The sequence below is a fragment of the Rhinopithecus bieti genome, unplaced genomic scaffold, assembly GCF_001698545.2.
Source record: "Rhinopithecus bieti isolate Rb0 unplaced genomic scaffold, ASM169854v2 scaffold_5101, whole genome shotgun sequence".
Taxonomy (NCBI): Eukaryota; Metazoa; Chordata; class Mammalia; order Primates; family Cercopithecidae; genus Rhinopithecus; species Rhinopithecus bieti.
In genome coordinates, this window is record NW_016804853.1 from 730,919 (window position 1) to 747,884 (window position 16,966).

General features: G+C 40.3%; 1 protein-coding gene across 11 annotated transcripts in view; it reads right to left on the reverse strand.

Annotated features, from left to right (window-relative positions):
- ITPR1 (inositol 1,4,5-trisphosphate receptor type 1) overlaps nucleotides 1–16,966 on the reverse strand; it is a 361,669-nt gene that overhangs the window by 176,822 nt on the left and 167,881 nt on the right. For all 11 annotated transcript variants that reach the window (XM_017870725.1, XM_017870723.1, XM_017870722.1 and 8 more), the window contains 9 exons: nucleotides 15,315–15,469; nucleotides 12,494–12,593; nucleotides 11,350–11,510; nucleotides 10,357–10,498; nucleotides 8,241–8,399; nucleotides 5,985–6,157; nucleotides 3,819–3,938; nucleotides 2,671–2,868; nucleotides 217–468 (listed from right to left, as the gene is read on the reverse strand). In XM_017870725.1, coding sequence (XP_017726214.1) covers nucleotides 217–468; nucleotides 2,671–2,868; nucleotides 3,819–3,938; nucleotides 5,985–6,157; nucleotides 8,241–8,399; nucleotides 10,357–10,498; nucleotides 11,350–11,510; nucleotides 12,494–12,593; nucleotides 15,315–15,469 — 1,460 coding nt within the window. The remainder of the gene's footprint in view (nucleotides 1–216; nucleotides 469–2,670; nucleotides 2,869–3,818; nucleotides 3,939–5,984; nucleotides 6,158–8,240; nucleotides 8,400–10,356; nucleotides 10,499–11,349; nucleotides 11,511–12,493; nucleotides 12,594–15,314; nucleotides 15,470–16,966) is intronic.

The following is a 16,966-nucleotide window of genomic DNA, read 5'->3' on the forward strand; positions in this document are numbered from 1 at the left end:
ATATTTGCAGAATGAAAGAGGAGATAAATGATATAAAAAACATGATCATGCCATCTTTTACATTCTTGAGGAAAAAAATATTTGCCATCCATTTAATTTTATTTTAAGCTAAAAAAAAAACACTTCATCTTTCTTCTAAGATTTAATGAGACTATATGGGGCTATCTACTGCCGCACAGAACAATGTAAAGCGAGGTTTTCAGGGGCCAGGCTCACTCATCAATGGCAATCTCCGAGGGAATCTCCGACCAGAGGCGGGCATATTTCACGGGGGTGACTTGTTCCTGGGGATCTCGGTCCACATGCATGTGAAGCATGAGGCGGCAGAAGGACGCCCTGAGGTCATAGGGCAGGTTCTCGTCAGACATGCAGCGGAGAATGAGATCGACATCCAGCTGGCCTGAGATTTCATTGATGGCCAGGTATTGCCGGTCCAGACACATCCTGGCAAAGAGGTTCAGTTGATATCTAGAGGAAAGAACAAGGGCACACAGCTCACGCTCCAGAAATCATTCAGGATGAATGCAGGGTTGCCTGGGCAGCCCTGACTTTCATGGGAGTGACATTTGGCCAACTAAACTCATACATCAACACCCCTAAATTGCTCTTGTACACCAGGATTTTGGCTTTGGTACCAAGCAGATAAAAGAACTGTTCAAGCTGTGCAATAGTGTGTGGGTTGACAGCCAACAGGAACACGTGTCTCTCCAGCTGTGTTGGAGCAATTCTGTGACGACCTTATTCAATTAGGTCTTTGTTTACTTTGAAAATAAATGGGGAACGCTAAGGCCTAAGATGGTTGTCTATTTCTATCCCTTCAGCTGTTTCATACAGTAAAGACCATGTAGGAAATGTTAAAGATATCACACATATTAAGCCTACTTAGAAATTTTATAACATTTTAAAGATCTTATATCATGTAAGTCACTCTAATTCCTACACATGTAAAAAAACATTTCATGTACAAAAGTAGGAGACTCCTCACTTTTCATCTTCATCCAATTGCAAGTGAATGTTGTTAACTGGAACTTGACCAATTAAGGGACTCTTTCTCATTCACTTGGGAGAAGATTCATCAAACACTGAAAGAGTAAACATGCTTGAAATGTGAAATAACAAGGAAGCCATAGGCTTTCAAACTAACAAATATTGCCTTCTAACTTAAAAACCCTATGTATTTCTAATAATCATGATGTGAAGACATCCTCAGCCTCATTAGATGTCAGGGAAATGCAAGTATAGACATGACTCTATTTCACACTTATAAAATTACTAAAAATTAAAAAGCATCATGATATTCAAGGTTAACAAAGATATGAAGAAACAAAGGTTGTCATCTACAACTGGTGGGCATGTACACTGAAACATCCAATTTAGAATTGCTTAGTAAAGCTTAAAATATGAATATCCTCCAAGCCCACCTCCCAGTGTGGAATGGAAACTCATACATATGCTCAGAAAAATTTGAATGAAGATGTTTTCTGACATGAAGAACTGTGGCATATGACCAAATATCAAACAGCGATGAAAATGTGATAAATCAATAAAACAGAATATCATCCAGCAGTCCAAATTAAAGAAATACATCAACCTCTATTAACACAGATATGTTCAGTACCCATACTGAATAAAAAAGGCAAGTTGTAGAATGATATTTGGAGTACAGTATCATTTATATAAAATTTTAAGTAGAGATAACATACTACATATGATTTATAGATGCATACAAATGTAGCACACAGACAATGTTGATAGGATGCACACATCACATATGAATGAAAGAGAACAGAATACAAGAGGCAAGAAAAGCCATTTTATCTGCAAAGTTTTATTTATTTTATTAAAAACTAATAAAAGCCTTGCTTTATCTTCCCTTTCCCTTTCTTTTAAAAGTATTTATTGGTTCACTTCCCTTCTTTCTTCCCCTTCCCTTCCCTTCAGGTGGCGGGGCTGGCAGGTCTCAGAGCTGGAGCCAAGCAGACACTGCGGACTGAGGAGGTGGCCGGCAGAGGTGAGACAGGTACACACAGGGGAACGGGCAGACAGGTAAACATACAGGGAATCACGCAGCTAGAACGAGTCATGAAATGGAAAAGATGAAGGCTAGAATAAACCCCATGGTGCTGGAATGGAATTGGAAGTATTAGTGTAAGCACATGATTTTTATTATATATTTGTGCAGTTATAGAAATAGATATGTAGATGAGTATGTAGATATATGTGTATATACATACATACATCTTCTGGCTCTGTCTATAAACATTTGGTGAGATTGGCACTATCACCTTTATTTTGCAGATAAAGAAATTAGAGCATAAAATCAAACTTGGCCAATGTCAAAAAGCTGGTTAAGTGAAGAGGTCAGGATTTCACCCCAAGCCTGCCTCTTACGTACCTACCACCATATCTACAGGCCATGCTGCTTAAGGATAAATTGTCACCAGGGACTGATGTGAGCACTCATCCTTCTTGGGACCCAGCCACATCCAGATGTCAATTGACTGAAATCTTACACTCTAAACTCCTAAAATACACATCTGGCTTTTTTCAAGACAATCTCACAAGATGACACCTTGCGATTCCTTGAAGTAATCAACAAACCAGCAACAAATTCCTAAGTGCCACTGTTTTGGGGCAACCAAATCTGAGCCCCACACGTGTCCCACGCACCTGTAGTAGCTGAGAACGTCTCGGTCTTCCTTCTGCCCTTCTTTAGCGTCCTGCGCCAACTCCCTCACACTCTTGCTACGAATCTCTTTGTTGCTGTCCCTCCAAAACAGCCACACCTCTTCCTCATCTTCTCCTGCCTCCAGAGCACTCTCTCCAGTGGAAGAAACGCCTTCAAACTCAAAACGAGAGAGAACCAACCTGGAAAAGAGGAGGAGGAAGGAAAAGCTCTATTTTTTTTTAAATACTTTGATATCTAGCTTCACTTTCAGCATAAAGACACACGGAAAGCCACTTTTTGTTTTGTATTTCACCCAAGGGCAGAGCCGCAGAGAGCCTGACATTAATGTCTTCTTATACTGTAACCCAGTGGTTCTCAACTGTGGTGCTGCTGCCCCCAGTGGACATTAGGCAATGTCTCTGGACAGGTTTTTGGTTGTCACAACTGAAATGGAGAGGTGCTACTGGCATCTAAGTGGGTCGGGGCCAGGGACGCTGCTAAACATTTTACAGTGCCTAGAACAGCCCCACAACAAAGGATTACCCCGCCTGAAATGTGAAAATACCTAAACTGAAAAACCCTGCAGCAGCCCAAGCCCAAAACTGAGTTATACATGAGAATCAATGCAGTATCACTAGCTCAGGACATAATTTAGTATTTTTTTTAACGTTGCCCATATTACTGGCACTATACTTCTCAGGAAAACTGTTCCTTTGCCAAAATGAATTACTACTGTTAACAAAATTCTTCAGACCAATAAACACATTCTGAACAGTAATAATTTAAAACTCCTCCCAACACTGACTTAATCTTAACACTGAATATTAATTATGTCATTTGAAATTTTAAATTGATGGTCACACAAAGAGTTTTAAACTCTTAAAATGTAACTGTGTAAACTGCTCCCCAGCGAGTTTACATGACTTTTAAACTTGTATGCAAAGTAAGTGACACCACTATGCAGAGGAGGCCATACCAAAATCAAATTCAGTAATTCTCCTAATCAAGACTTTTCCAATAGGAAGATCAAATGCCAGCCATGCTGACTTTAGATCAACTCAAAAAACGATAGGGCTAGGTTTTATTCCTCATGAGCACCAACTCGGAATGAACCACACGTTTTCCATCTAAACCCCGGCTCCCCACTTACTTGGTCTCAATCAGGATGTCAGCATTGGTGGGATTCAGTACAGCTTTACATATTAGCTCCTGGGTCACTGGAATCGACTTGTTCATGGAGACACAGAGGTCGGAGAGGTAATCTAAGAATCTAAATGGAAACAGAAACAAAACATTTTCCATAGCTAGAGCAGAGGTTAGGCTCCTGGAGCCCAACTCTCCCTTAAGTGCACAGGTCCAATGTATCTTTACCAAGACATGTCAGCAGCATTCTAGGTCTCGATGCCAGTGTTTATGGCACCACCAGAAACCCACATGCTAGAAAGAAGGAAGAGGAAGCAAGAAGGAAAGACAGTAGTGGTTGTGGTCAAGGAAGAGGTGATGAGGCAAAGGTGAGAAGAAGGAACAAGACAAGAAAGAAGCTCACATAAGGAAGGTGTGGTGGAGACCCAGGGGAACCACAGTGGTGAGAGGCAATGCCCTGATGTTTGGCTACCTGCGTTGGAAGCCCAGTTAGGATCTTATTAGTGGAGTTCTGCTACGGAGCATTAATTTGGGGAAATTACTAATTTCACTGTGCTTTAGTTGAGGCTCATCTACAGAAAAGGATAATGTGTCACTTCTGAGGGCTGTCCTGAGGACTAAATGAGATGATTAATGGGAGTGCTTCCATTGCTCACTAGCTGGCCCGTGAGCAGGCTCTAGAAAATGCGGATTATTTTCATGGGTGGTAGTAGGTGTTTTTACAGCAACTGTGTCTGTGCTCCATTATAATCATTTGTGACACCCACACTGTAAATTGCTTCCTGCTTCAAGTGAAAATGTGAGTCTTAATTAGAAGGACAAGAGAAGGGGAAAGAAATGGGGAGAGGGTGTACAAAAGAGGAGCAGATCTGTGTGAATGAGATACAATCAATAGAATTCACTAATCTATAATAAAAACGCTCAACCAACAAATGAACTTGCAAGACTCTTACTGATTATATTGAGGGAGGGGAGTGTTTAACTGATAAGCAAAGGGTGCTAAAAAGTGAATAAGGCCAAGTGAGGTGGCTCCTGCCTGTAATCCCAGCACTTTGGGAGGCCAAGGTGGGCGGATCACAAGGTCAGGAGTTTGAGACCAGCCTGGCCGATATGGTAAAACTCCGTCTCTACTAAAAACACAAAAATTCGCCGGGCGTGGTGGCAAGTGCCTGTAGTCCCAGCTACTCGGGAGCCTGAGGCAGCAGAATTGCTTGAACTCAGGAGGTGGAGGTTGCAGTGAGCTGAGATCTCGCCACTGCACTCCAGCCTGACCGACAGAGCGAGACTCCATTTCAAAAAAAAAAAAAAAAAACAAGTGAATGAAAAGAGTGAGATCCAGTCATTTGCAATAACATGGATGGAACTGGAGGTCATTATGTTAAGTGAAATAAGCCAAGCACAGAAAGACAAACATCGCATCTTATTACTGATTTGTGGGATCTAAAAATCAAAACAATTGAACTCATGGACAGAGAGAGTAGAAGGATGGTTACCAGAGTCTGGGAAGGATAGTGGGAGGGCGGCGGAAAGGTGGGGATGGTTAACGGGTACAAAAAAAAATAGAACGAATAAGACCTACTGTTTGACAGTAAATGGGGTAATTGCGGTCAATAATTTAATTGTACATTTTAAAATAACTAAAAGAATAGAATTGGATTCTTTGTAACACAAAAAATAAACGTTGGAGTGGATGGATCCCCCATTCTCTAGAATGTGGTTAATTCACATTGCATGCCTCCATCAAAATATCTCATGTACCCCACGAATATATACACCTACTAGGCACCCATTAAAATTAACAATTAACATTAAGAACATTTTTTAAAAAGTGAATGAATGGCCAATAACTGTCATTTACTCTGCATCTACTAAGTGCCATGCACATCACATGCATTTATTCTCATTTTCATAACTACCCATTTAGCAGATGAGGAAATTAAAGCTCAGGAAAAACCCAAGCTCACCCAGGTGGTACATACTGGAGCTAGGAATGCACCCCCCGGGTCTCATTTTAACATCATGTTCTTGCCACTACTCATCAAAGAGCCTCACCAGACCTAACTAATCAAAACTTGTCACTAGCAGCACAAGAAAACTAGTAAAAAGCACCAGCTAAGTCCCTGCATCTCAAAGGCACAGACACCATCCTGCATTGACCCCACTCCCACCTCACCTGGGCTCCCTGTTCTTTCGCACCAGGCTGACAAATGTGTCAATCTCTGCCGCGGTAATGTGTTTTTCCAGGAGTTTCCGATTATTGTGGAGCAGGGCAGTGATAGTGTCTTCGGCCAACACATCATAGCCAATCTGCTTCTGCATGAAGCCAAACTGCTTGGCTATATACTCCTTTATAGGGAGAGAAAAGAGACATCAGCAGGAAGGACAAATGACAACATGGTTAAGTGTAGAATAAAGAAAGCAGCAACGTTTTCTGATGAGAACTACTGCTCCTCAGAGAAATTATAGTATAAGTGACAGTCTTTCTACAACTTTCTGTCATACGGCAACAGCTGCAAACTCCTTCACTTCCTTTATTTTACTAAGCCTGCCACACCAATGTAATTAAGCAAAATAGCCCGTATTTACATGGGGATATTTTATTAAGTGTACAATATAAATTTTAATCGAGTGATTTATTTTTCAAAAAGGTCCAAAGCTGGTTTTCACCTCTAAATGTATTCCTATCTCAAGAGGACTTAACTGTGCCCCCATTGACCTGCGCTGCTAAATAAACACAGATAAAGCCTACCTGGATATCTGAAACAATGTTACCCTGTTTCATTTCCTTTATTTGTGGTCAAAATACTTTTTTAAAGTCAATGAGTGCATAAGAAGTTCAGGAATACCTAAGAAAATCCGTCATATGCATGGAACTCAGGAATACATCTCTGGTTTCTCTTTTGGGATCAGGTATCACATTCCATAGAAATATTTGTGAACTTAAGGAAATCTCTTACAAGTACGTATTTGTTTCTATTCAAAGATGCTTCCCTGGCCAAGAGAGACTGCTTGCTCAAAATTCAAGTGGCCCTTGAAATTTGCTTTAATTTTTTTCCCATGAATTCCTAAATCCCGGAAACGATTTAGGATTAACATAATGAAAACAGGCCATGTTTTTCAGCCTGTACTCTATAAGGAGGCATTGTTTAGGAACTCATCATCTGCCAACCGGCAAAGGATCCATAAACAACTAAGCAAAGATGTCTAATCCAGCAGTTCCAAGAGGGACTAGTTTGTTTCCTCATGTACAAGCAAAGTATCTTGACACACCCTACAGACCCAGATGCATCCTCATCTGAAGATGGAAGAGAGGAACAGAATAAAATTTCTCTAGCTATTGGATTATAGTATCAATGCACTGAAGGTGAATTTAAAGCAATCACAGCTTATCACACTTCAAAAAAAGCACTATTCAAGATCACTATCTTTATGATGACACGACAAAAACCCTTAACTACAAAGAAAAAAGTCTAAAAGTCCAGGTATAGTGGCAGTCAAAACCTTAAAAACAAAAGCCTTTTGCACCAAAAGGCAGGGATAGTTCACATAAAGTGGTAAGAGTCAAGGTTATAACAAGCATCATTTTGTATGCCTATGGTACTCCATGTGGCACAAATTTTCTAAACCTCAGCACTGACATTTTAGGCAGGATAATTCTTTGCTGTAGGGGGATGTCCTTGGCACTGCTGGGTATTTGAGAGCATCCCTGGCCTCCCCTCACCAGATGCCAGTAGCACCAAGAAGTTGTAAAACTCAAAAGGGTCTCCAGACATTGCCAGATATTCTTCGGGGGACAAAATTACCACCCCCAATTAAGAATCAATGATGTAGCAGCACAGTTCTCAGGTTTCCTTAGAATCTGAAGGTTGTTTGGAGCCCAAAGAGGTTAGAACATTTATTTCATAGGAGACTATACATTGTGTGTGTGTATATATGAATACACATATGCTATGTATAATACATAAAATATAACTATGTATAAAATATATCTATAAACAATGACTTATAATGTCATAAAACATGAACCAGAAACAAAATAAAGATCATGTTTCTAGAAAGAGACGGAGGATTTTAAAGGTGGCAGGAAGAAAAGACTCCACTATATCTTTAATATAAACACAATGGCATCATCTCACCCCTAAGCCCTAAGGGAATATGCCATTAAAAATTCTATAAATGTAAAACCAACTCCAAAACCAGAAATCTCATAGAAAGCTATCTGCAGAAGAGAATTCTCCAGTACGTTTCTTAACGATTCGGTAATAATATTATTCCTGGGCTTGTGTTTCCTTCCCAAGAGCAAGCTTAACACTGAACTATTCTCTATCCATTCTATAAATAGATATGTGACACTAAAAACTCATGAGGAAAGTACATAAACTTCAGGGAGGAAACTGACGACCACATCCCATCAACGTTTAATCCAAACCTGGTTCTTCCTGTAGTCTTGCTGCGAGTGTCTCAGCACCCTGTAGCAGAGCCGGCAGATGTGTCTGAAAGGAGCGTGCCGCTGGTCCCCGAGCTCTTCCAGCCGAAGCATTGGGCCATCACCACAGTCTGTGAATGGGGCTTGTAACAACTTGAAGATCTGTTTGTGAAAATGAAAAGCAAAAATGGCAATCACTTAGGGCTTCAAAGCTAACTCTGTTTGGAAGTAACGCAAGCTCAAGGGTGGCTGGATTACATCGGAAAGTTTCTCTATCCAAAGACATCCATAACCTGAACACTGCATTCAGCCCATCAGCTGAGACGGGGGACTCAATGAATTAAGTCTACCTGGACTTCACTGGTCCTCATATATCTAACAGCACAGTGTTTAGAGCAAAGTGTTTAAGAACACAGACAATGGAATCAGCAGATTCCAGGTGGAAACACATACTTTTATTACTTCCTAGCAGTACACATCACAAAGTAAACCCCCATTTCCTTACCAGCAAAATGGAAATAATAATGCCTGCATCACAAAGGTGTAGTAAGGATGAAAGTGGATGATAATTTTAAGTTGCACTAGTGCCCAGCACAAGTAATCAATGAAGGCTCCTGCCATGAGTCAGTTATTTTCTGCCTCTCAGGAATTACTACTGTACAAATGAGCATGGGCATCAAGCCAGAGGTCTAATTTGAGAATCATCACATGAAACAACAGCTGGACATTTACTCTTGAACTGGAAATTCTTGTTGAAACATGATGGATTGTTAATAAATTCTGTCTATCGTAGGCCAACATGAAAAAAATAATCTCAAATCCCATGTTCCATGGGGAACAGTGGGACTTGTAACTAATATGTTTCTCTTTTAGCTTTGGTGGCCAGGAATTCCCATGGCAAGCTTGTGGGCTAACCTCTAGTTGGGTTATAGAATGACATGGTATGCATCTCTGTGCATTTAATCTACTCTGGATTTGTCACTTTACTGCCTGTAATTTGTCTTTATACCAGTCTATTTACATTTACATCCAACAATATCATCTATGTATTTCCTGTCAACCACTACTCATTCTTTATGGAAAGATTTTGTGGTGACTTATAGGGCCCTCTATAAGAGCCTATATAGGCTTCTGAGTGTATAGAATATGCCATATCACCCAAATGTATGAAATAACCTTAAGGTCACATTGCACTTTATATTATTTTTGAGGAAAATAAAGTTGTCAACTGAGTGTTTCTTGAGGTTCCTATAACAGGTAAACTCTCACATGATTGATATCCAACAAGTATGGTAAAAATCAATTGAACTGAACTATCAAGCCATGAACAAATGCTGAAGAATCTTAGCTGCATATCACTAAGTGAAATATGCCCATCTGAAAAGGGTACATACTGTATGATTCCAACCATGTCACGTTCTGTAAAGGGAAAACAAAGGAGGCAGTAAAAACATTCATGGCTGTGAAGGGTTAGCAGGAAGGACAGATGAATGGGAGGAGCACAGATGATTTCGGGGCAGTGAAGCCATTCTGTATGGTATTCCAATGGTGCCTAAATGGCATCATACATTTACCAAAACCCATAGAAAATAAAATGCCAAGAGTGAACCCTAATATAAACTATGGACTTCAGGTGATAATGATGCATCAATGTTGATTCATCAAATTGTCACAAATGTCTCACTGTGATGTAGGATGTCGATAGTGGGGGACGCCAAGTATGTTAGGGGAAGAGGAGATATGGGAATTCTCTGGACTTTGTGCACAATCTTGCTGAGAACCTAAAAGTGCTCTAGAAAATAGTCTATTGAAAAATCAATTCATCAAGCCTTTGAGGTATCACCAATATCCCTTTGAGGGAATCACCAATATCCCTCAATGATCCCATTGATTTCTCTTTTCTTTTTTTTTTTTTTTTGAGACAGATTCTCTCTCTGTCACCCAGGCTGGAGTGCAGTGGTGTGATCTTGGCTCACTGCAACCTCCATCTCCTGGGCTCAAGTGGCTCCTCCTGCCTCAGCTTCCCAAAGTGCTAGGATTACAGGCATGAGCTACCGCTCCTGGCCATCCCATTGATTTCTCATAAAGCCAAATCCCCAGTATGCCACATCTCACCAACCTGCTTGAGGATATTCTGTTCTCTCATCAGTTTCTGCCGTTCTCTGTTGGGCTTGGAGAAGACAACTTCAAGAACATCTTGACCAGAATTAGTTCCACCAGTGACAAAGTAAACCAAGTCTTCCAGCAGCTTGGTTACAGACCTTAGGAGGAAAGAAGCTATTAGAGACAGATGTGCTCAGTGTTCAGCAGGCTGGAAGCTTTGCCTTGGAAGCCTTCTGGACTAACAAGCCAGTTAAACAGGAGCAGACCCGCTCTTTCCAATTTCTTTGAAACTGACAACCAAGGCCAAGTACCACAGAGAGTGAAAGACACGAAAAAAATCATTGTCCACAAAAGGATGATCATCTTTATGAAATATCAGACACAAAATTTTATCTCACAGTAACCTCATTCCCTGACATTTAGTAATGTGGTGCTAGAGACCAACTTAGTGACAGAAAGAGAGAGAGGTCTTCATCATTTTATTATTATTATTATTATTATTATTATTATTATTATTATTATTATTATTTTTGAGATAGAGTCTCACTTTGTCACCCAGGCTGAAGTGTAGTGGTATGATCTTGGCTTACTATAACCTCCACTTCCTGGGTTCAAGCAATTCTTCTGCCTCAGCCTCCGAGGAGCTGAGATTACAGGCACCCACCACCATGCCTGGCTAATTTTTGTATTTTTAGTAGAGACAGGGTTTCACCATGTTAGCCAGGCTGGTCTTGAACTACTGACCTCAAGTAATCCACCCACCTCCGCCTCCCAAAGTGCTGGGATTACAGGTGTGAGCCAATGCGCCTGATCTTCATAACTTTAGAGAGTCAAAAAATGAATGTAAAAGTACTGTTTCTTAAAAGTTACAAATTGAAGCCACCCATAAATGCCAAGGCCTGCTACCCCATGTTCAGCTGACCAGAGTCACCATTCTCTCCCTCCACTATGGATGTCAGAAACTCTCAGTGGGGGAGGACGGCTGTGCTGAGCACGTAGGAGTGCTCACCTCCTTTCATTCTGGGTGATGGTGCCCTTCTCCAGCTTCCCAGCAATGGAGCCCAGCACCTTGCTGGCATCATTGGCAAAGTCCAGGTCCCGAACTTCAGCAGGAGAAACGGGAACTATGGCAAATGCTTCCTTATCCTCCTTCACAGGAGAGGTGCCAATCTGAAATTCAAGGTGGTCCTTGTGAGATAATCTCTTGGATGGGAAGGATAAGACTTTAATCAAACACTACATTTACAAGACATTGGCTGATCCCAAGATATTGGAGCTATCTTGCAGTTAAAATGACACAGGAAAAAAATCTGGAAGGACGTACTCCAAATGGTTAACAGATGTTATCTCTAGAAATTGGTATTATGGGGACCAGTGAGGCAGAAAAGGGGCACTACTATCATTTTTAACTTCATTTGTTACAGGCAGCATGTCAGATTCTCATAATTAAAGAAGATGTTTGTAAATATATAGAGAAAAAGCAAATATGGAAAATGGTAATTAATGATTCTAAGTGAGGAGCATTATAAGGATAGACACTGCACCATTATTTCAACTTTTCTATAAATCTAAAAATGTTCAGTGAAGAAGTAAAAAATTCCAATAACCTTCCCCAATGCCACAACAAAATAAAAGTTATATAAGAGTGTCCTTCCATTTTTTAAAAGAAAAGCCCCATGTATATGTATTTATACTCTATGAGCCAGAAGACAGGGGAAAGGAGAAGCAGGGAGAGAAACTAAAGGGGCTGAGAGAACATTCATGTATACTGAAATACAGAGAGGAATAAATAATAGAGATTGGGGAAAATCAACTAGATACTTGATGTACCTCACGATACAAGAAAACATTCCCCAGCCCAAATTATCCTTCAGTCAGTCATGAAATGTGGTTGAAATCCAGATAATTGCTCAACCATTAGGGCAGAAGCCATAGAATAAAATTAAAAAGTTCTAGTTATTTCAAAAGCCCTAGGTTTGCTCCACTCAGGTCTCTTGGAGAGTATTCTTTCGTCACATTCAAGTTCGGCCATGACCACACTCTCGCCAAAGCAACAAAACTCCACAGCTCCATACTCCCTAATGTGTCCTCAAAGAAGCCCTTTCATTAGGAAACACAAGACCAAAAAGAGACAGGCAAGTCCCAGGACTTACTTTCAGCATCACGGGCTTTTCTTCTTCCTTGTCAATAGGAATATTTGTGCTGTGAACCCAGGTATTAGTACATAGGTGTCTGAGCCGAACATAAGAGTTCCTAACAGCGAAAAAAGGAGGGTTTTAGGAAAATAAATATTGACGTTTACTCTATAGCCCCTAGTCTAGAATATAATCTATCAAAATACAAATAGGAAAGTGGTTTCCCACTGCAGACACTGGGCAATACACACAAAGGGACAAATGGTTCTGGTCCAAGCCACATTCTGATGCATTTACAATAGAAAAGCATTCATAATGACTCCACAATTCCTGTTATATGCTACACTTCTAAATATAAGATCATACTCCATGAATGAGTGTCTCAGCATAAAGAGAGCAAGAGACAGAGCAAAAGGAAGTACTTACGGGGTATATATTAGTGCTTATAACAAGAAATAATAATACAGCCATGATTGAAATTTTCATATGGATCAGGGAAATAATAAATTATAGCATAAAATTTCTGGAAAAAAATGAGTATTTACTAATCTTGCGGTAGGGAAAGCCTTTTGAATCATGCGACAAAATGTAAGATTCCTAAATTTCAAAAGTAAAAGCGAATAACTCTCATGACATAGTTTAAATTTTATATCATCTATATAGAAAAAAAAAAGAACCATCATAAATCAAGTTGAAAAAATATCACCAGAGCCTGGGAAAATAAAAGAGTAGCACACTGCATTAAAAGGTTATTACTCTACACACAAAGGGCTGTTACAAATCGATAAGAAAAATATGAATATTGAAAGTGACAATGGGAGAAGGACACAAAATGGTAATTTAATAATGAAATACAAACGACAAAGAAGCATGGAAGCATAGATTCAACCTCCTTAGTATATGAGTTACACAGGGTAAAACAGTATCATTTTATTGTTATCATATTCCAAAGATCTTAAAGACTGATAAAACCCAGTATCAATAAGAGCTTAGGGAAGTGAGTCCTATGTATTGTTGGTGAGAGTGTAATCAAGTAAAACTCTGAAAAGAAGTCTAGAACCTTGTAGAACACATAAAATATATCTATCCTTTCATCTACCAGTCCTATTTTCAGGTATTTTTCCTTCAGTGGTGATAGCACAGGTACAAATGAGGCAAACAGATGTTCAACAGAGCATCATGTATAATAATAAAAACTGTAAACAATCTGGTATTTCAATAATGGACTTGTTAATAAAATACAATTCTATTCTATTGTTACAATGTAATATTAACATATTACATATTAATAATTATATTAATATATTGTATTAATACAGTATAACAGAACAGTCCAATAATGAACCAGTTAATACAATATTAACTAGTTGATACTACAGTTATTTAAAGATGATTACAATTGACTACATCAGTTCTGTTTTTTTTTTTCCTGTGGAGACAGGGTCTCACTCTGTTGCCCAGGCTGGAGTGCAGTGGCACAATTTGGGCTCACTGCAACCTCTGCCTCCAGGTTTAGGTGATACTCCCACCTCAGCCTTCCAAGTAGCTGGGACTACAGGTGTGTGCCACCATGCCTGGCTAATGTTTTGCATTTTTTGTAGAGTCGGGGTTTCATCATATTATCTAGCGGGTCTCAAACACCTGGACTCAATCAAGTGCTCTGCCTGCTTTGGTCTCCCAAAGTGCTGGGATTACAGGTGTGAGCCATGGTGCCAGGCCTGATTACAACAATTATTTAAAACGATGACAATTGATATTCATTTGTTTGGAGATATGTATAAAACATAGTATTCAGTTAAAAAATGTTTAAAATAGCTTATGATCCCATCTATAATAAATGATACAGTCATCTCTGTCTGACCAGAGACTTGTCTAAAACTACATAAACCAAAATGTTACTAGTAGCTACCTCTGAATGGTTGAAACACAACTCACACTTCACAAGGGGCCATACGTGTAATCCATAAACGACACTGACATTTCCATTAACCAACATCGCATTGAAGAGTCAGAATTGCCCAAACAACCCTATCTGTCTTAAACATTTAAGACTTTGGGTTCTGCTATGGGACCACTGACTTATGATATGTTGCTTAAACTCTCTGAGCCTCAGTTTCTTTATCTACAAGAAAGAGTGACAGTAATACCTATCTCTCACTGGATTTTTTGAGAAAGATTAAATTATATAACACAAGTGGAGTACTTAGTTTGTGCCTAGCATGCAGTCAGCGCTCAATAAGTATCAGCCATTATTATTAATATTGTGGATTCTGTTAAGAGTAAGCTTTTTTCCCCATTTATAGTCTAGTTATTTCCCCTCAAAAAATACATTCTTAAGCAACAAAACTAAAAGTGAAATTTAAAAAAATAACTAAAGATTTCTGATCTAATGTCTCAACACTTGTTAATAAAATTTACTATGCACACAGTGAACTTTAGGTATTTTATGTTCTAGAATCTTTCTTTTCAATGGTTTATTCTATTTCCATTCAATTTCCTAGTTTCCTCTACTCCCTGCCTTTTTCCCCAAACCAAAGGCTCTCCTAAGGTTTGGGGAAGGAGGAAGGGAGTAGAGGGAACTAGGAAGACTGAGCTACTTGGGCTGAAGGTTTGGCTTGTTTACCTAAATATAGCACTTCTCATTCAACTACTGAGAACTTACCAGTGGTAAGCCATTAAAAAAATTAGTTGCCATACTGGGCAGCCAGTCCAAACCTTTCACCAAATCCTTCATAAAAATCTAAAAGAAAAGGCAGTAACGATTTGGATCCCAAGAAACCCGGTCAGGCCACCCATACAAGACTTGATTCTTTGGGGATAAGCAATTTTAAAATCATACCTTGGGACAAGGCTGTCGCCTCCACGGAGAGTGGTGGGGTCTAACTCAAAAATGGAGGAGATGTCATTGCCTTCGGGCACAGAGACCAGGGAGTACACCATCTTTTCTTGGGCATTCCGCAACCTACTTCGAGAGGCATCCTGATCAGGGTCTACCTGAGGAGGTAAAGTCATCAAATCAAGAACCGTGCATGCCAAACCCTTCACTCTCTACAATTATTCCACAATCCACAGGAACGGAGAAGAAAGGATCATGAACGTCAGCAGGTGGCAGCAAAAGGACCACAGTTACAGAGCAGTCCTAAAAGATGACAACTGGCCATGCACCAAGGATATTTACACTCTACCTCTTTATGTTGCAATAAAAATGTTCTGGCTGGGCACAGTGGCTCACGCCTGTAATGCCAGCACTTGGGGAGGCCAAGGCAGGTGTATCATGAGGTCAGGAGTTCAAGACCAGCCTGGCCAAGATAATGAAACCCCATCTCTACTAAAGATACAAAAAATTAGCCCAGGCTGGGTGCAGTGGCTCAAGCCTGTAATCCCAGCACTTTGGGAGGCCAAGGCAGATGGATCACCTCTGTTCAGGAGTTCAAGACCAGCCTGACCAACATGGCGAAACCCCATCTATACTAAAAATACAAAAATTAGTTGGGCGTGGTGGCAGGCACCTATAATCCCAGCTACTTGGGAAGTTGAAACAGAAGAACAGCTTGAACTCAGGTGGTAAAGGTTGCAGTGAGCTGAGATAGCACCACTGCACTCCAGCCTGGACGACAGAGTGAGACTGTCTTAAATAAAAAAAAAAAAAGTTTCAACAACGTGGAGTTACACTAATAGATGACCATGGAAGGAGTGCTCCAGCTGATTTAAAAAAAGAAAAAAACTCTACACAGGTACACCCATCTGCAGGAGCTCAGGGAGAGGGGATTTTGAGGAAACTCATCCTGCAGATTTGGTTATGGGTAGCTGTATTCATTTACAGTGACAATTGTCTACTGACAATATGATACAGCGACCTCCCAGGAGAAAAACTAAAACAAAATAAACCTGAATCCAAGTGTTCGTAAGCAGCAACCCCAACGCAGGCAAAAGAAATATTTGGGAAGTCAGCGTAGCCCTGAAAAAGATGTCCATCATTAATTGAGAGGGCTGCTGATGACAGGTCTGGAAAGACGGGCCTCTGCTGCAACATCAGGGATTTGCCTGAGAGCGAAGAAAATCTCTGATAGCGAAGGCTGAGGAACGATGAAGAAAACTTTCCCAAGAAACTAGAAAAACACATTCTAGGCTCAAAACCCCATCTGCCTACAGAGATTCAGGGAGGGGGCTTAGACATGGAGCCTGCTCAGAAGGGCTTGGCCAGCTCGCTCTCAGCCCGGCAACTGTACATTGGGTGATTTTCCATGTCTAACATCCTCGCAGGATGATATCATCCACCTGCATCTACTGAGGAAGCACATTTTCTTTGTCACTACAGCCTGCTTTTCTTAGGCTGAAGCTCTGCCTCCTTTCTAGACAGGGAGGAAGGAGACTTCACCAGGAAGACAAAGGAGTCAAAAACAGAAATCAAATCAAAGGCAAAGGAGAGAGAATCTAACTTCACGGGGCCTGAAATGCCGGAGCGTAGGGTGACAGCCTGTCAGTTCAGGC